The sequence below is a fragment of the Polyodon spathula genome, chromosome 17 (assembly GCF_017654505.1).
Source record: "Polyodon spathula isolate WHYD16114869_AA chromosome 17, ASM1765450v1, whole genome shotgun sequence".
Classification (NCBI taxonomy): Eukaryota; Metazoa; Chordata; class Actinopteri; order Acipenseriformes; family Polyodontidae; genus Polyodon; species Polyodon spathula.
Genome location: NC_054550.1, coordinates 36,432,830 through 36,447,968, shown reverse-complemented (window position 1 = coordinate 36,447,968; position 15,139 = coordinate 36,432,830). Strand labels below are relative to the sequence as shown.

The 15,139-nt window shown below is 46.5% G+C and overlaps 1 protein-coding gene across 2 annotated transcripts in view; it reads right to left on the bottom strand.

Annotated features, from left to right (window-relative positions):
- Positions 1–1,385: 1,385 nt before the first annotated feature.
- Positions 1,386–15,139, bottom strand: part of LOC121329733 (cytoplasmic dynein 1 heavy chain 1-like) — a 40,338-nt gene continuing 26,584 nt past the window's right edge. The window contains exons 52-78 of one of the 2 annotated variants that reach the window (XM_041275463.1): positions 14,770–14,965; positions 14,074–14,191; positions 13,498–13,713; positions 13,056–13,268; positions 12,637–12,764; positions 12,388–12,541; positions 12,135–12,281; positions 11,626–11,776; positions 10,734–10,987; positions 10,162–10,296; positions 9,974–10,068; positions 9,526–9,700; positions 9,193–9,268; positions 8,947–9,107; positions 8,299–8,410; positions 8,028–8,088; positions 7,214–7,337; positions 6,560–6,673; positions 6,138–6,308; positions 5,432–5,649; positions 5,220–5,323; positions 4,850–5,058; positions 4,387–4,540; positions 4,042–4,184; positions 3,564–3,732; positions 3,045–3,172; positions 1,386–1,818 (exon numbers count right to left, since the gene is read on the bottom strand). In XM_041275463.1, the coding sequence (XP_041131397.1) occupies positions 1,690–1,818; positions 3,045–3,172; positions 3,564–3,732; positions 4,042–4,184; positions 4,387–4,540; positions 4,850–5,058; positions 5,220–5,323; positions 5,432–5,649; positions 6,138–6,308; positions 6,560–6,673; positions 7,214–7,337; positions 8,028–8,088; positions 8,299–8,410; positions 8,947–9,107; positions 9,193–9,268; positions 9,526–9,700; positions 9,974–10,068; positions 10,162–10,296; positions 10,734–10,987; positions 11,626–11,776; positions 12,135–12,281; positions 12,388–12,541; positions 12,637–12,764; positions 13,056–13,268; positions 13,498–13,713; positions 14,074–14,191; positions 14,770–14,965 (4,055 nt within the window). In that variant the 3' untranslated portion in view covers positions 1,386–1,689. The remainder of the gene's footprint in view (positions 1,819–3,044; positions 3,173–3,563; positions 3,733–4,041; positions 4,185–4,386; positions 4,541–4,849; positions 5,059–5,219; positions 5,324–5,431; positions 5,650–6,137; positions 6,309–6,559; positions 6,674–7,213; positions 7,338–8,027; positions 8,089–8,298; positions 8,411–8,946; positions 9,108–9,192; positions 9,269–9,525; positions 9,701–9,973; positions 10,069–10,161; positions 10,297–10,733; positions 10,988–11,625; positions 11,777–12,134; positions 12,282–12,387; positions 12,542–12,636; positions 12,765–13,055; positions 13,269–13,497; positions 13,714–14,073; positions 14,192–14,769; positions 14,966–15,139) is intronic. The other variant, XM_041275462.1, reaches the window with a different exon arrangement.

Below are 15,139 nucleotides of genomic sequence, written 5' to 3'. Positions count from 1 at the left end.
GTGGAGAAGCAAATATGCTTGTGATCATTCACCATGTAAATGTTCATAATATTCTGTTTATTCCACCCATGTGAATGTAACATGTATCATTCAGTTAAGCTTATTTTTGTTTTTCAACATCGGGATTGGGGAGGGGGGGGGACTGAAGAGGAAAAAGAATTGCATGTGACCTGCTGAAGCCTTATATAACTGTTGTATTAACTTGAAATAAAAAATGATATCTGCTGGAGTATGAGTGGCTGCAGTGCAACCAGGGTTAATTGTTCATTTATGAACATGCACACAACATACTGAAGAAAGGGTAGAACACAACACTCAGCAGAGACTTGCTCTATGAACACAAGAAACACTGAAAACCAAGATTCCCAGAATAATTTCAACTCTGAACAGTAACTACTACTGCAATGTGCTCTAAGCAAGCCAGCCCTCCTGTCGATGTGCACGAGGTCTTCCAGTGATTCTGAGACCACAGCGTCCAGGAGCCTGAAGAGCCAACTGCTGTGGATTTGGGGATCCTCACAGAGTCTCCTCTCTCCACTCCGGAACAGTGTGCTTACGTGAGCCAGACTCCGGCCAGGCTGACCGAGAGCCCCACCTCCAGGGTGAAGCACAACATCCCCCCCCCCCGCCCCGGACACTATGCCAAAGCGCAAGCTGGGTTTCCCGGGGCCAGACACAGCAGAGCGTCGTCACACTGGAGATACGGAAACCTCTGGGTTTCATTTATCTAGGTCTTTATCCCAGTATTGAGAAACATGTAGAAGTTGTGCACTAATTCACCTGGCTTGGAAACGATGGTCGATAATTGCAGTGCTCAGGATTGTGCTCCCTGGCAGTGCAGCCTGGTTGCTCTTGCTCAGGACTGTGTTCCCTGGCAGTGCAGCCTGGTTGCTCTTGCTCAGGACTGTGTTCCCTGGCAGTGCAGCCTGGTTGCTCTTGCTCAAGCATGCAGTTTGTTTTTCTGCTGTTTGAACTGCTCTCCACACACACACACACACACACTCACTGCTTGCCTGGAGCTTACTGGATTCAGCCACAATTCTGTAGGCTGGTGATCCTGTGGGTTAGGGAAGCTGGCTCAGTCGTGGGATTGGAGGACACCTACTGTCTTTGTTTGTCTCATCTCCACATGCTTTTCTAGAGAACTAAGGACCAGTCCAACAACCAGCAAGAACTATGCTTGCTTTAGTTGCAAGCAATTATAAATATGACAGAAGATTGGAAAGTATATTAAAAAAAACAACAAAAAAACTAACCCTTCAAGTACAAACCTATTGGGGCTTAGAAGATGTACCGGCAGTTTTGTCACCATGTATGGACTAGACAGCACATCTGCAATTCATGTGCTTGTGTTTGGTGAAAAGGATGAAAACAGCAGCAAAAGGTAATGGGAGACATGCTTTATTATGGATTACAACAGTACCAAAACACAGGACACCACCTCTCTTCCTTCATAAAAATACACATTCACATACCTATTCCTTCTTAAAAATCAGTTTGACCTCCTTCTATTCCTCGAACCACATCCAAACCACTGGACTCACATTTCTCAGACCTTTAAACAAAATGCAAAGGTTCTGTAACCCTGGGCTGTTTGAACAGCTTCGCCATGCTAGGTACTACTACTGCTACAATTCTACTGGAAATGGGGTGTTATTTATTTAGGGCGCTGGTCTGTTACGCTCTTGTTCACTCCGTGCACAGCACTGCGACCCCACGCTCGTAGAAGCTGTGCGGACCCTCCTTGGTCGCAATGTCGAAGTCCACAGTGAAGATCAGGTCAGCACGAGTGAAGTTCAGATACACCGGCAGAGTAACCTGGGGAGAAAACGCACGGTAATGAAGTCACTGCATTGGCAGAGTAACCTGGGGAGAAAACGCACGGTAATGAAGTCACTGCATTGGCATAGTAACCTGGGGAGAAAACGCACGGTAATGAAGTCACTGCATTGGCAGAGTAACCTGGGGAGAAAACGCACGGTAATGAAGTCACTGCATTAGACCCCCCAATAACAAAGCAGGATTGTCTAGCATCATAGGCAATATACAATATAAATAAATACACACATTTGTGTTTGACTCACAGGACTTATTTCAAAGTTTATCTAGTGTTGATTTCCATCAAGCAAACAAGTGCAGTACAGTACACTAGTCTGCTGTATGCTACGTGGATCTGCAGGTAGAACGCAGTGCAGTACACTAGTCTGCTGTATGCTACGTGGATCCTGCAGGTAGAACGCAGTGCAGTGCACTAGTCTGCTGTATGCTACGTGGATCCTGCAGGTAGAACGCAGTGCAGTGCACTAGTCTGCTGTATGCTACGTGGATCCTGCAGGTAGAACGCAGTGCAGTGCACTAGTCTGCTGTATGCTACGTGGATCCTGCAGGTAGAACGCAGTGCAGTGCACTAGTCTGCTGTATGCTACGTGGATCCTGCAGGTAGAACGCAGTGCAGTGCACTAGTCTGCTGTATGCTAGATGGATCTGCAGGTAGAACGCAGTGCAGTGCACTAGTCTGCTGTATGCTAGATGGATCTGCAGGTAGAACGCAGTGCAGTATGCTAGATGGATCTGCAGGTAGAACGCAGTGCAGTGTCTGCTGTATGCTACGTGGATCTGCAGGTAGAACGCAGTGCAGTGTCTGCTGTATGCTATGGATCTGCAGGTAGAACGCAGTGCAGTGCACTAGTCTGCTGTATGCTAGATAGATCTGCAGGTAGAACGCAGTGCAGTACACTAGTCTGCTGTATGCTAGATGGATCCTGCAGGTAGAACGCAGTGCAGTGCACTAGTCTGCTGTATGCTAGATAGATCTGCAGGTAGAACGCAGTGCAGTGCACTAGTCTGCTGTATGCTAGATGGATCTGCAGGTAGAACGCAGTGCAGTGCACTAGTCTGCTGTATGCTAGATGGATCTGCAGGTAGAACGCAGTGCAGTGCACTAGTCTGCTGTATGCTAGATGGATCTGCAGGTAGAACGCAGTGCAGTGCACTAGTCTGCTGTATGCTACGTGGATCCTGCAGGTAGAACGCACGGCACTCACCGCGTTGGCTTTCTTCTCGGTGCTGGTCTGCTTGAGCCAGTGCAGCTGTGTGAGGGGGAGCTCAGTGGAGATGGTGCTCGACAGGGACAGCTTGTTGTTGCTGCATGTGGCTCCCTGGAGCTTCAGGCCTGGACCGGTGGAAAAAAGAAAACGCTTTGTCAGTGCAGCAGAAACACGCCCTATAAATGGTTACTTTACAGCATTAATACAGCACACTTTAGAAACTGAAATAAAATGCATTTATTCATTTCACCACTGATTCCCAGAGTTGCTTTTGTAATCTCTGTATGTGTGAATTGGATGCATACATCAAAATTGCCAAATCCATAGTAAATCTGGATAGTTACCATGTTAACTTCTCAAACTCCCTAGAGTTCACACAAACCGTCTTAAAATTCCAAAAAATTTAAATAAAAAAAAAAAAAAAAAATCGTAACCGAAGGGCTTCCATTCATGACTCAAACAGATGGTGCAGTTTTTTGCCTGCGTTTTCTACTGCTAGAAATCATAGCTCCTTACCTTTGATTCCAAAGCTGCAGGCATCCAGCACAGTGTTCTGGGAGGTGGTAACATTCACTTCCAGGCACAGCTCCTCCAGAGACCAGCTGTTGGCCTGGGCAACGTACTGCCTGGTGGCTGTGATGTAAGCCTCGGGGACAAACAAGCCACCGAGACACACGTGGATGTTCTGAAGTAAAAGAGACACAAACAATCAGTACTCTCTCAACACATCTCTAACTCAACACCACATTTAAAACAGAATACAAAGAAAATCACATTCAACAGCACTGCTGGGCAGAACTGATGCACCAGAGACATGTGGACACTGAATATTAAAATAGATGGCACCTGTTAATATAACACCTGTTAATATATGCACACACACACATATATAAAACTGACTGTGGTTGTACTCCTAGCTCAAGACTAAATGGGGCTTTGCCATCAACGGTTTTCCTTTTTCTCCCATAATACATTTTTCATTGATCGTTCCCACCTTGAGCTCCTTGGCTCCTCCACTCGCCGCTGCCTGAGAGATCTGCTGCAGTTGTTTAATACGATCACTGAAATCAGTCACCCACTGGATCACAGTCATGGAGGCTGGAACAGTGTAGCGAGACCAGCTGCGAGGCAGGATACCTTCATACAGGAGAGAGAGAACAAATGCATTAGGTAGACGGCTTTATCCAAGGCCACTAACAAGTGTTACAGAGCAGTACAAGGTTACAAGCTCTGATGGGCCGAATGGACTCCTCTCATTCAGAAATGTTCTTGTGTTACGAAGGGCGCTTCAGAACAGTATCTCTGATGCAGGTTATGTGCAGCTTCACTGACTCCATACCTTTGACAAGCTCGTTGATGAGAGTGCGCAGGTTGTTGGTCTGCTTCTTCTTGCCCTCACACACCTGGATCACGTCAGTCAGGTCCTGCCGAACATCCTGCAGCATCCGGGCCCCCATCTTGACCTCTCGCTCAAAGAACCTGAACAGAGGGTCCTGTGAGAACAGGGGCGCTAAGTTACTCTTAAAAATAAGAATCCCCCTTCAATAAACTGATGTTATTGTTAGCCAAATGGAAGCACACCAAATCAAATAGTGATACTGCATGTCTGTTTCATCACCAAGCAGTGGGATTTAGGACAGCTGTCTTTGGTTAGCATCACCTCGGCCGTGCGTTATTGGCCTCCCTGCTGTAACTCAATAACGGAACAGCTGACGTGCACAGAGAACAATGAGAGAGCAGCGTGTGGTTGTTGTTGTTTAGCTGCTGATAAAGCACAGGCGCTGTCTGGAGCGATTGCTCACCTTGATGTTCTCCACGGTGCGTTTCAGGTGGTTCAGGGTCTGGGGGATGAGCTGCAGCCAGTTGCAGGCAGTGGTGTGCAGCGTTCTCATCCAGGCGGGCTGGCTGTCCGAGGTGGAGTTGGTTCTCTGTTTCTTTTCAGTCTCGTAAGCCAGGTCGTCCTCGTCCTCAAGCAGCTGCATCTTCAGCATTTTTCTGATCATGTCAATGCCTGAATCACAAAAGGGGAAATGGAGATTATCTCTCTCAGAATGTAATTAAAAAAAAAAAAAAAAAAAAAAAAAAAAAAAAAAAGTGTTCAAATCACGCCATGGTTAAAGAAAACTAAAAGAAAGCGAACAGAGTCCTGGACCAATTGAAATGCTCCTTTACCCTGGGTGGTGAGAAGAACCTTCTCGGCGTTGCTTGGCAGACCAAGCCAGGATGGAGTCTGTGTGTCAGGGAGCATCTCAACCCAGTGCACAAACTCCTCACGCCTGGGTTAAAAACAACAAGACAGTAAGAGTTAGAAGAGCAGGCCTGCCAAGACCAAACACACAAATTCACAACTACATTCCATTAGCGAGACTGCGAATACCACTTGCCTGATGCCGTCGGGCATCTGGATATCTTTGTGCCCGTCCACCTTGCAGGCCAGTTTGAATTCGCTGTCGAAGCTGCCGGTGGTGAAGATGCGCTCCAGGAAGGTGTTGAGCAAGCGCTGGTCGAACTCATTGTCAATGCGGCCGCCGTAGATGGACTGGGCCATCAGGGTCTTCAGTGCAGCCCATGGGATCTTATCAGGGGAGATGTTCTGGCGGCCCTACAATACACAACAGCAACTTTTCATTAATAAAAACCTGCTGGGACTGCAGTGCCCCCTCCAGCTGACACACGTGCAACACGCCCTTCAAACCCAGGATAGCCAGGGACTTGCCCTTAAACGCACCCTTCAAACCCAGGATATTCAGGGGTGTTCCCTTAACAAAAGCACCCTTCAAACCCAGGATATTCAGGGGTGTTCCCTTAACAAAAGCACCCTTCAAGCCCAGGATATTCAGGGGTGTTCCCTTAACAAAAGCACCCTTCAAACCCAGGATAGTCGGGGAGGGGGGGGGGGGGGGGTCTGTCCCATCACAAAGTTAAGATCCCCACTGAAAACTATTTCCATTTTACATGTTATAGGCATATTGATAACAGTAAAACAAAGCCCCTATATGCATTCAAAATGTAATCCCTAGAACAGAGAGAAGAGAAAATGCTGGTGTCCATTAGCCATGCTGCTCCTCCCTCCCTCCGCTGCGCGCTCACCTTGGCGGTGTCATCGAGCCAGGTGTCCACAGTGTCACAGGCAGAGCGCAGGTCCGACTCTCCGAACTCGTACTTCTTGGACCAGCCCAGGGGAGAGTAGCGCAGCCGCTCCTGAATGATGGCATGGAACCAGGCCAGCAGGAAGTACAGGCGGGCTCGCTCATTCGGAGCCTGCAAGGCAACAAGCACAGTGCTTATGCTATTACATTAGGATTATTATTGGATTAAGTTTCAAATTTATGAAACTCTTCTCACCTGTTTGATACACTTTATTGGTTTATTCCCATTTAATCTAACAATGACTAGAAACAAACTTCCAAAAACATACCTTAACAGGGCCCACAGTTTCAAAAACAGTACATTTGTATGATTTTTTTGTCTCCAACAGTTACTGATCTCTATGAACACGGTCGGGCTGGTACCTTGCACATCCGAGCCACAGGGATACTGCTGAAGGTCCTCAGCATGTTGGCCTTCACTCCAGGAGGAGGTTCGAACACAAAGATGCGCCCGGCACGCAACAGGTTCACTGGAACCTGGAGAGAGGGGGAGGGAGAGCAGAGAAAAGACAGCAGTCAGAGTCCATTACTGACCGGCAACAAGGAAGCATGGATTGGGTAGATCAGCAAAAGCATCTTTATAAACCAGGAACTAATAAAAACAACTATACACTTACAGAAGGTCTCAGATATCTCATACTATCAGTATCCTACAGCACAAGCTCACTCTTGACAGAAACTTTTATAGTGCTATCCTTCTTAAATAGAGCTTTTCCAGTGCATGGGTTTATTTCATCCTTCATCAAAAGGTCTCACTGACAGTGAGGTAGAGCCCCAGCAACCAGTCATATTCAGAAAGCAAGCAGTAACATTTCAATCACACAAAGCAGATTTCTAACTAAACATTAAAACATTACCCACTGCGTTCTAAAGCTTAAATCATTAAAGCACTGAAATGATTCAACAATTGTGCTGAAAAGATAGTTAGATACAGGCTGTTGCTCATTCTTAAGTAAAAGAAACAAACAAAAAAAAGCAGAGTTTAAAAAGCATGCGGAGCAGGAACCTTTGCTTTACCTTGGGGTTGATTTCCATGGTGAGGAAGAGGCGGAAGCAGGCGTGGGGCTGCATGGAGTGCAGCTTCTTCTCCAACTGCATTAGCCAGCCAGGGGCCAGGTGGACATTCTCCAGCATTACCCACCTGTATACCAAGAGCACAGCACTGTCAGATACAGCGACCCGATTCACAGCACAGCACTGTCAGATATAGTGACCCGTTCACAGCACTGTCAGACACAACGACCCGATTCACAGCACAGCCAGACACAGCAACCCGATTCACAGCACTGTCAGACACAGCGACCCGATTCACAGCACTGTCAGACACAGCGACCCGATTCACAGCACTGTCAGACACAGCGACCCGATTCACAGCACTGTCAGACACAGCGACCCGATTCACAGCACAGTCAGACACAGCGACCCGATTCACAGCACAGCCAGACACAGCGACCCGATTCACAGCACAGCCAGACACAGCGACCCGATTCACAGCACAGCCAGACACAGCGACCCGATTCACAGCACAGTCAGACACAGCGACCCGATTCACAGCACAGCACTGTCAGATACAGTGACCCGTTCACAGCACAGCACTGTCAGACACAGCGACCCGATTCACAGCACAGCACTGTCAGACACTGCGACCCGACTCACAGCACAGCACTGTCAGACACAGCAACCCGATTCACAGCACAGCACGCATTACTCCATGGAAAATTGGATTTGAAGAATTTGAAAGAACTAACATGGTTGAGATTTAATAAAAACACATAAATGTATACTTGATAAATAAAACAAATTATTAATATAGTTCTATATATTTACAAACCTTCCAGACTTGACTGCTGTGTTGATGTCCCTGTCTGCTTTGTTGAATCCCTCAGCAGAACCTAGACAGAAGGCATGGGTGAATTTTTTAGTCGCGATTTCCCCTTTTATTGTTATCAAGCCAAAATAGCTATTTTCCCCTTTTTGGTATAAACATATGTTATGGAATATAAGTATTTAAATTGCTCGCAAGACTCAATGAAAACAGGTTTCAAAATCTTTCTGAGGAGAACACCTAGTTACCCAGAGTTCAGAATGACAGCTGATCTTACCGATAGAAACGGAGGTGATCTGTTTGTTCTGTTCAGCTGCTAAGTCCCTCACAAGACCGCTCGCATCATACCCAGGTACAGAGCACATCAAGACCGGGGTGCTGGGCTTCACCTAGAGGACACAACCCCCCCCAGCCCCGTCTCGGTTAGTACAACAACTGGACCTTCTGCTTCATTAGGATTCTCAATAAAACCACCGTGTTGCTCTCGGTGAGGATTGAAAGGGGTTACATTCCTCTAGCTCGGGGACTCTCAGAGGCTTCAGGGTGGTCCTGCAGAACTGCTACAAATTACACGACGGTTGCAGTGCCTTGCACATAGACAGTTATACAACGCAGACAGTTTGAAACTCTTACCATAATTACTCAATACAAATACTAGTAATAAAACCAAAAACAGACACATGACAGTATTCTTCCTCCTGTATTTAATTCAAAACAACCCTGTACTTTAGATAGTTCTAACATTTTTGTAAGAAATATTTGAATATTAGGTAGGAGCGTGCTAGAGGGTGATCAAAACCACACAAACCTATGCTTTCCACTGTGCTTCACTGTACTTTGCTATACTTTTCACTGTGCTTCATTGCACTTTGCTATGCTTTTCACTGTGTGAAAGTGTGTGAGCAGCCTTGCTCCAGGTAGTTACCTCACTGTCCACAATGCTGCCTAGGTCCAGTGGCTGATCAATGATGGCCATGAAGCTTTCTCCCAGGACTTTGGCCACGAAGTTGTGAGACACGGCCAGGAGGCGGTCGGGGCGGAAAGCCTGGATCAGCAGCAGCTGATGAACTGCCTGCCCGATTGGAGCTGGAGAGAGAGGACAAGGAGAGAAGTGTGAGCAAAACTAGTAAAAACATCAATCTCCAGGCTCCGACACAGACCCAAAACTCACTTGCTGGTTTCTCTTCAGTCCACAGATAGGGCACAGTCAGTTCGGGAGAGCTGCTCTCCAGCCAGATGAAGATTTGCTAAATGAAATAAAAACACAAAATCAATGAGTTAATAACAGCAACGACAGAACAAATCCCAAGGCCACATTAATACCACACACATTAATACTGTATATAAAACAATAAATGACAGAACAGCCAGAGTATGCAGAAACAGATATTCAAAACACAAGAGGAAGGGTGCACTGAAAACACTGACTTACAGCAACACTGAATACTACAACTTAATGCAGGAGCAGCAGGGTTTTACAGCTCGAACAGGTAATGGCACTTACCTCGTCAGCCTCAACCTTTGAAACAAGGTCCTTAAAGGCAGGCAGGCGACTCAGACGGACCATTGCCTCAGCCTGGTCACTGGTCAGTTCTTTGACCTTGGGCACAGAGGAGCCGGTCAACACAATCTCCTTCCCTCTGAGGAAATGCTGGAACTCTGCATCATACGAGGGCTCACTGCAATACACAGGTAAAGACACATGCAAAAATATCTGCATTAGACATTGCCTTAGTGAAGCAAAACTGAGTTCTCATCATTGATTTAGTTTTTGGAGGGTTAGCTTCTGATTGCGCTAGAAAAGAAAGCCTGCAACACATCTACTGCTCTCCAGCTGTTCATCTAAAACTTAATTACAACCAATGCAACAAACGCAAATGTTTTCATCTTTTCAAATGAAAACGAACCTGAAAATCAATTGGAGCAATTGAATCCAGTAATAAACCTTTCACCTGTTTATCCCTTTGAGGTAGATCCTGGCCATCAGCATGGCAAAGGTGATGTGATCGTGATGCAGCATCCCTCTCGCCACTCTATTGAAAGCGATCTGTTGGGGTAGAACACAAGTGGACGGTTACACACGTGGATCTGCCCGCTGTGACCAGAAACAGCAGTAAGCAGTCGGAGAAGGAATCCGGACCTGGAACAGATCTTTGGTGATGATGGACAGGCGGTGGGTGTGGTCAGTGATGCCCTTCAGGTTGGTGTTCTCATACAGCACGGTGTGGTAAATATCCAGGAAGAGGTGCAGAGAATACTGGTAGAGGAAGTGGATCTGGAGAGAGAGAGAGACACAGAAACATCAAAACCAGTCACAGCTAGCATACACTGAGTATCTTTACTATGGAAACAAAATTATTAGTGGGCTCCCTGGGTAATGCAATCCTAAATAAAAGGAGTGTGTGTGTGTGTGTGTGTGTGTGTGTGTGTACTTCTAGTACTGGGTTTGTGTTCCAGTTCTGCCACCTAAACCAGCATATCCAATAAATAAATAAGGACAGCATCTTCTAGACTTTGTTTATGTAATACAGCAAATTGGACGGCTGGGCATGTCAGCAACGTGACAATCAACAGCCAAACTGAAAAACTCCACTATAAAACACACACACATAAGCATTGTTAAGTAGCACTGTAAGGATGGTGGGCGTACACATTTTATACAGCAGTCTTAAAATCATCCCACGTGCAGCTGTGGCCGTGCGGCAGCCTCACCTGGTTGAGCGCCTCCATGGTGAAGTAGATGCTGCTGCAGGCTGTGGACAGGGTCAGGTATTGTTGGGACACAGTCTCCACCTCCTGCATGACGATGTCAGTCTCCTCCACCTTGCGGGTCACCTCGGCCGCCTCCTTCTTCAGGTTCTCCAGAGTGGTGATGATGGTGTCGTCGTCCAGGATGCGACCCTTCACCTCGTTCAGGGCCTGCAGCAGGGACTTCTCGAGCTGCCGCAGACGAAGCTGGAACTCGCCTGCCGATCGATCGGAGAGGAAACACCCATTAACAGGAGGCACGCCCGGTCGGAAATGAAGCAAGGCTGCGTTTGGATTTGTCGAGCCTCACGCCAGCATTGGCTTGTTAACAGGGGTGTTGTTATACTCCATTCAAATCGTTTAAAAGGTTGTCAAGCATGCATGTAAATAAATAAATGTTGGCCTTAATGTTTATACAGCAGTAACTGTACAGTGTTTCATAGTCCATCACGTGGTACTAACATAGTCTTAAAAGACAATGATACTGCAATCACATATTTTAACCCTATCTTTGCACTGTATGAAATCCCATTGGAACCTCTTGTCCCAGTCCGAGGTTGTGTAGAAATATGAACAAAACATCTGTACTGTTGCCTTGTGCACATGTATACTCAATAAAAGGAGTTCCTTTTTAAAATGACAACTTAAATCTCACATTCTTCAGCTCGACAAAAAATTCAGGATTGAAAGTGTTAGCATCCATTGGGAGTACTTCTAGTTATTGGTTATCTGATTGGCTGCTGACTTTCCAAAAGATGTTTAAACGCTTAAATCAAATCGGAAATGGACACCCCCCCCCCCCCCCCCTTGTTAAGCCTCCAAATCAAACCCCGGAGCTCTCAGTCCCAAGGCCCACCTTGCAGTTTAAGGAGGTCTGAGCGCTTCTCATCCACGTCCGGCCTCTCTGCTTTCAGCACCTCATTGAGACACTGGCTCTGCAAGCTGCTGCGGGTCACGGTGAAGTTCACGAAGGTCACGCGAGAACACAGGTCTGGAGGGAACTCGACCTGGAAACACACCCATCAATGCAACAGTAACAATCAATCAATTACTTTCACACGCACTGTTTATTTTACACCCACTGTTTAAAATATCCCTCCTCCCCCTCCCCAGAGTAAAACAGGTTTAAAAAAGGCACCGAATTGCAAAAGGACACTCAGTACTGCATCTCCAGCCAAGCCCCTACCCTTTGTTCGCTGTATTTTTCACATATCTCCTTATAGACGTGCGTACTGATAAATCCTCTCCTGATCACTCGTTTTATCACCAAACTCCTCAATAATGTGATCCAAGTAATTATTTTATTACTATAACATCTCAGTGAAAAAATAAAAGTTCATCACCATTCAATTTCAGTTCACTTACCGTCGGGTCTCTGGTGGAGAGGAAGATGACGAAGGAAGGAGACAAGTCGATGTCCTGGTCCCCGAGAGTGATGAGGACTCGTCCCCCAGTCCTCCGTACTTCTCTGTTCAGGACTGGATTCAGAATGGGGTCGTAACTCTCCACGTCCTGCGATTTAAAAAAAAAGTGGTTTAAATAGTCAGCAATCCATGCCCACTGACAGCGTGCTGGAAGCTGCACCCCACCCAGACAGCGTGCTGGAAGCTGCACCCACCTGAACCAGCAGCGGGTTCCCGAATCGCAGGGCGCTCTCCAAGTTCTTCCTGAAGGCATCGTCCAGGAAGCTGGTCCTGGTGATCTTGCGCTCTTTGTACTCATTCATGATGAACTCTGTTGCTTGTCCAGAGGGGTCGATGATAAGCGGGTATCTGCAAGACAGTTACAGGTTAAAAAAAAAAAAGGAGTGGGTAATTAGCTTACCAGTTGCCCGTATTGTATCTTTTCTTAGATAAAAATAACAAACCTATTGAATCTCTTAAGCATGATGGCATTCTCAGTGCAGAGGTCGTCAGCAGGCAGGGAGCTGGCCTGCCAGCGCAGGCGCTCGTCAGCGTTCGACAGGTACTCCGTCCTAGCGATGTCTGTGCGGAACTGAAAAGAGAATGCAAATTCATAGATAAATGCACAAAAATAAACCTGGATCTCTGTCAATGTTGTCTACCTCAACCTACCTTTCAGTATATCGACAGTGAGAAAATGCTACAAATGCTTCAAAAAAGTACCCCACAAGGCTGAAGGCCAATCATTTGAACAGTATCATTAACTTCTGTTTTTTCATCCCATTATTTGTCCTGCTACTTCTAGACCGTCCTACAAATACAGACAGCCTCCATTATATTACACTCCAGGAATACCCAGAGGTGCTGAGAAACGCGCGTCTACCTGAATGTTGGCCTGCTGCATGTGGTGTGACCAGGTGGTGAACAGATTCTGACGCATCTGCTGATCGAAGTACCCGGCGTAGGCGATGAAGGCCGCGGACAGGCAGCAGTCTCCAGCGATGGTGGACATCTGGTTCTTAAAGGTCTCGCTGGTCTTCTCCCAGCGGTCACGCTCGGCAGACAAGCTCTTCAGCAGGGCTGTGCTGCGGTTCACCTGAGGGTTATTGGAACAAGCTTACTGAAAACATGATAAATAGATAGAGATTATATATATTATATATCTATCTCCCCATGATGTTCCAGAATCACAAGGTAAATATTGCATTTCTCTAAATATTCAAGCTCCTTTAAAATAGTAGATAAGCCTGCTTTAGGGAGCTGAAATTTTAGGTTTGTTTGGTTTTTTTTTGTGTGCTTTAGTTAAAATAATGCGTGTCCCCCACCTTGGCCTCAACGGCGGCCAGGTCAGCCTTGATGGCCTGTGCCTCAGAGATGAGCACAGCGTACTCCTCCTTGTAGCGGGCGATGCTGGACTCCAGGTCGCGGATCATCTGCTCCACCTCCTCCGCCCTCGACTGGTTCTCCATGGCGTCGTCCTCCAGCTTCTGCAGCTCGTTGCGCAGGGGCTCCACCCTCTTCAGCACGTCCGCGTAATTCAGCTGCGGAGGAAGCAAACCAGCACACTCGTTACAAATACATAAACCCTGCTATGGTATGCCTGTCTGCAGCCTTTTAGATTCCAGGTATGGAAATAAGTAAGAATCCCATCGCATTGCAGTTCAGTCTAGATTAATGAGACACACAGGCACTTGAAAGGGTTATTATAAAAATAATAAAATAACCACTTACACATCTCTCTATATTGTTTTCATTCTAATACTACCACTTGCCCTGTAATTTTGCATTTGTTTAGACTGCTGTCACCAGCTGATGTTTCTTACAATCAAGTGAATTGAACTGTCACACCTGACGCCAGCAGTTCAAGATGACGGACGGAAGACTTGCTGTAGCTTCTTTACCTGAGCGATGGCCCATTTCACCATAGGCCCACAAGCCAGAGACGCCCTGTTCACAAGCTCGTAGTTGAAACTGGGGTTTGACATGTAGTTCTTCTTCATCTTTTCACGGATGGAATCACTGTGAAAAACAAACTCAAATCAGAAAAAAGCTGACGGGCGAAAAAGCAGCAGGCTTGTATCATTCAGGCTGACCGATGCTGTCTGTTTATTTGATTTCATACACAACAGGATAGAAACTGATGCAACGAAAACATAGGGTTCCCGAATGCTCACCCCCATTAAGCACTTCACTATACTAACCAATTCCAATCTATTAAAAGTGTATTTCCACCCATTCGGGACACCTGCAGAGACAGGGGTGCAGTTTAACAGTGCGGGTTTCGGGTTTCCCCTCTGTCAGCAACAGGAACCTCTCAGACAAATTAAACATCCATCAGATACAGCAACACCTGCTGCGGACGCACATCACCACAGTGATCCAGGGGACTGGAGACCCAGAAACCCGTCTCGCTTGAAGTCCATCTCCCCTATTACTGGATATTTGCCACATACAGAGTGCAGATTGTTAAAGCACACCACACTAGATGGATGAAGCATGCAACAAATGCATTCCCGTGCATCAGCAGTTCAAGCAAAGCAAATGAAAAAAACAAACAAACTAAAAAAAAAAACAACCAAACAAGCGAAAATGGATACCTTAAGTCTTCTGAAACAAAGTTGACTATGCTGGTGATGAAATTATCTCTGATAATAACTTGTCTGATCTTTTTCCAGTCATTAGTCTCCTCACCCAGCAGGAGGCAGATTGACTCTAAAGCCAGTTTTACTGCAGCTGGCGGGTTGGCCATGGCTCTCACTTCGACAAGATGATGCTTCTTAATAGAGCTCACAGCTAGTGGAAGGGTGACAAGAAATGGGTTGCTTTTTTTTTTTTTTTTTTTTTTTTAAATGCAACATGCAGAGAACGGGGAGTGCAACCACTGCTGGGGTCGGAGAGAGAAACTGGGGGAGCTCCCTGGCTAGCAGAATAAAGTGATTGAATGATTCACGGCAATGGCAACGTAAA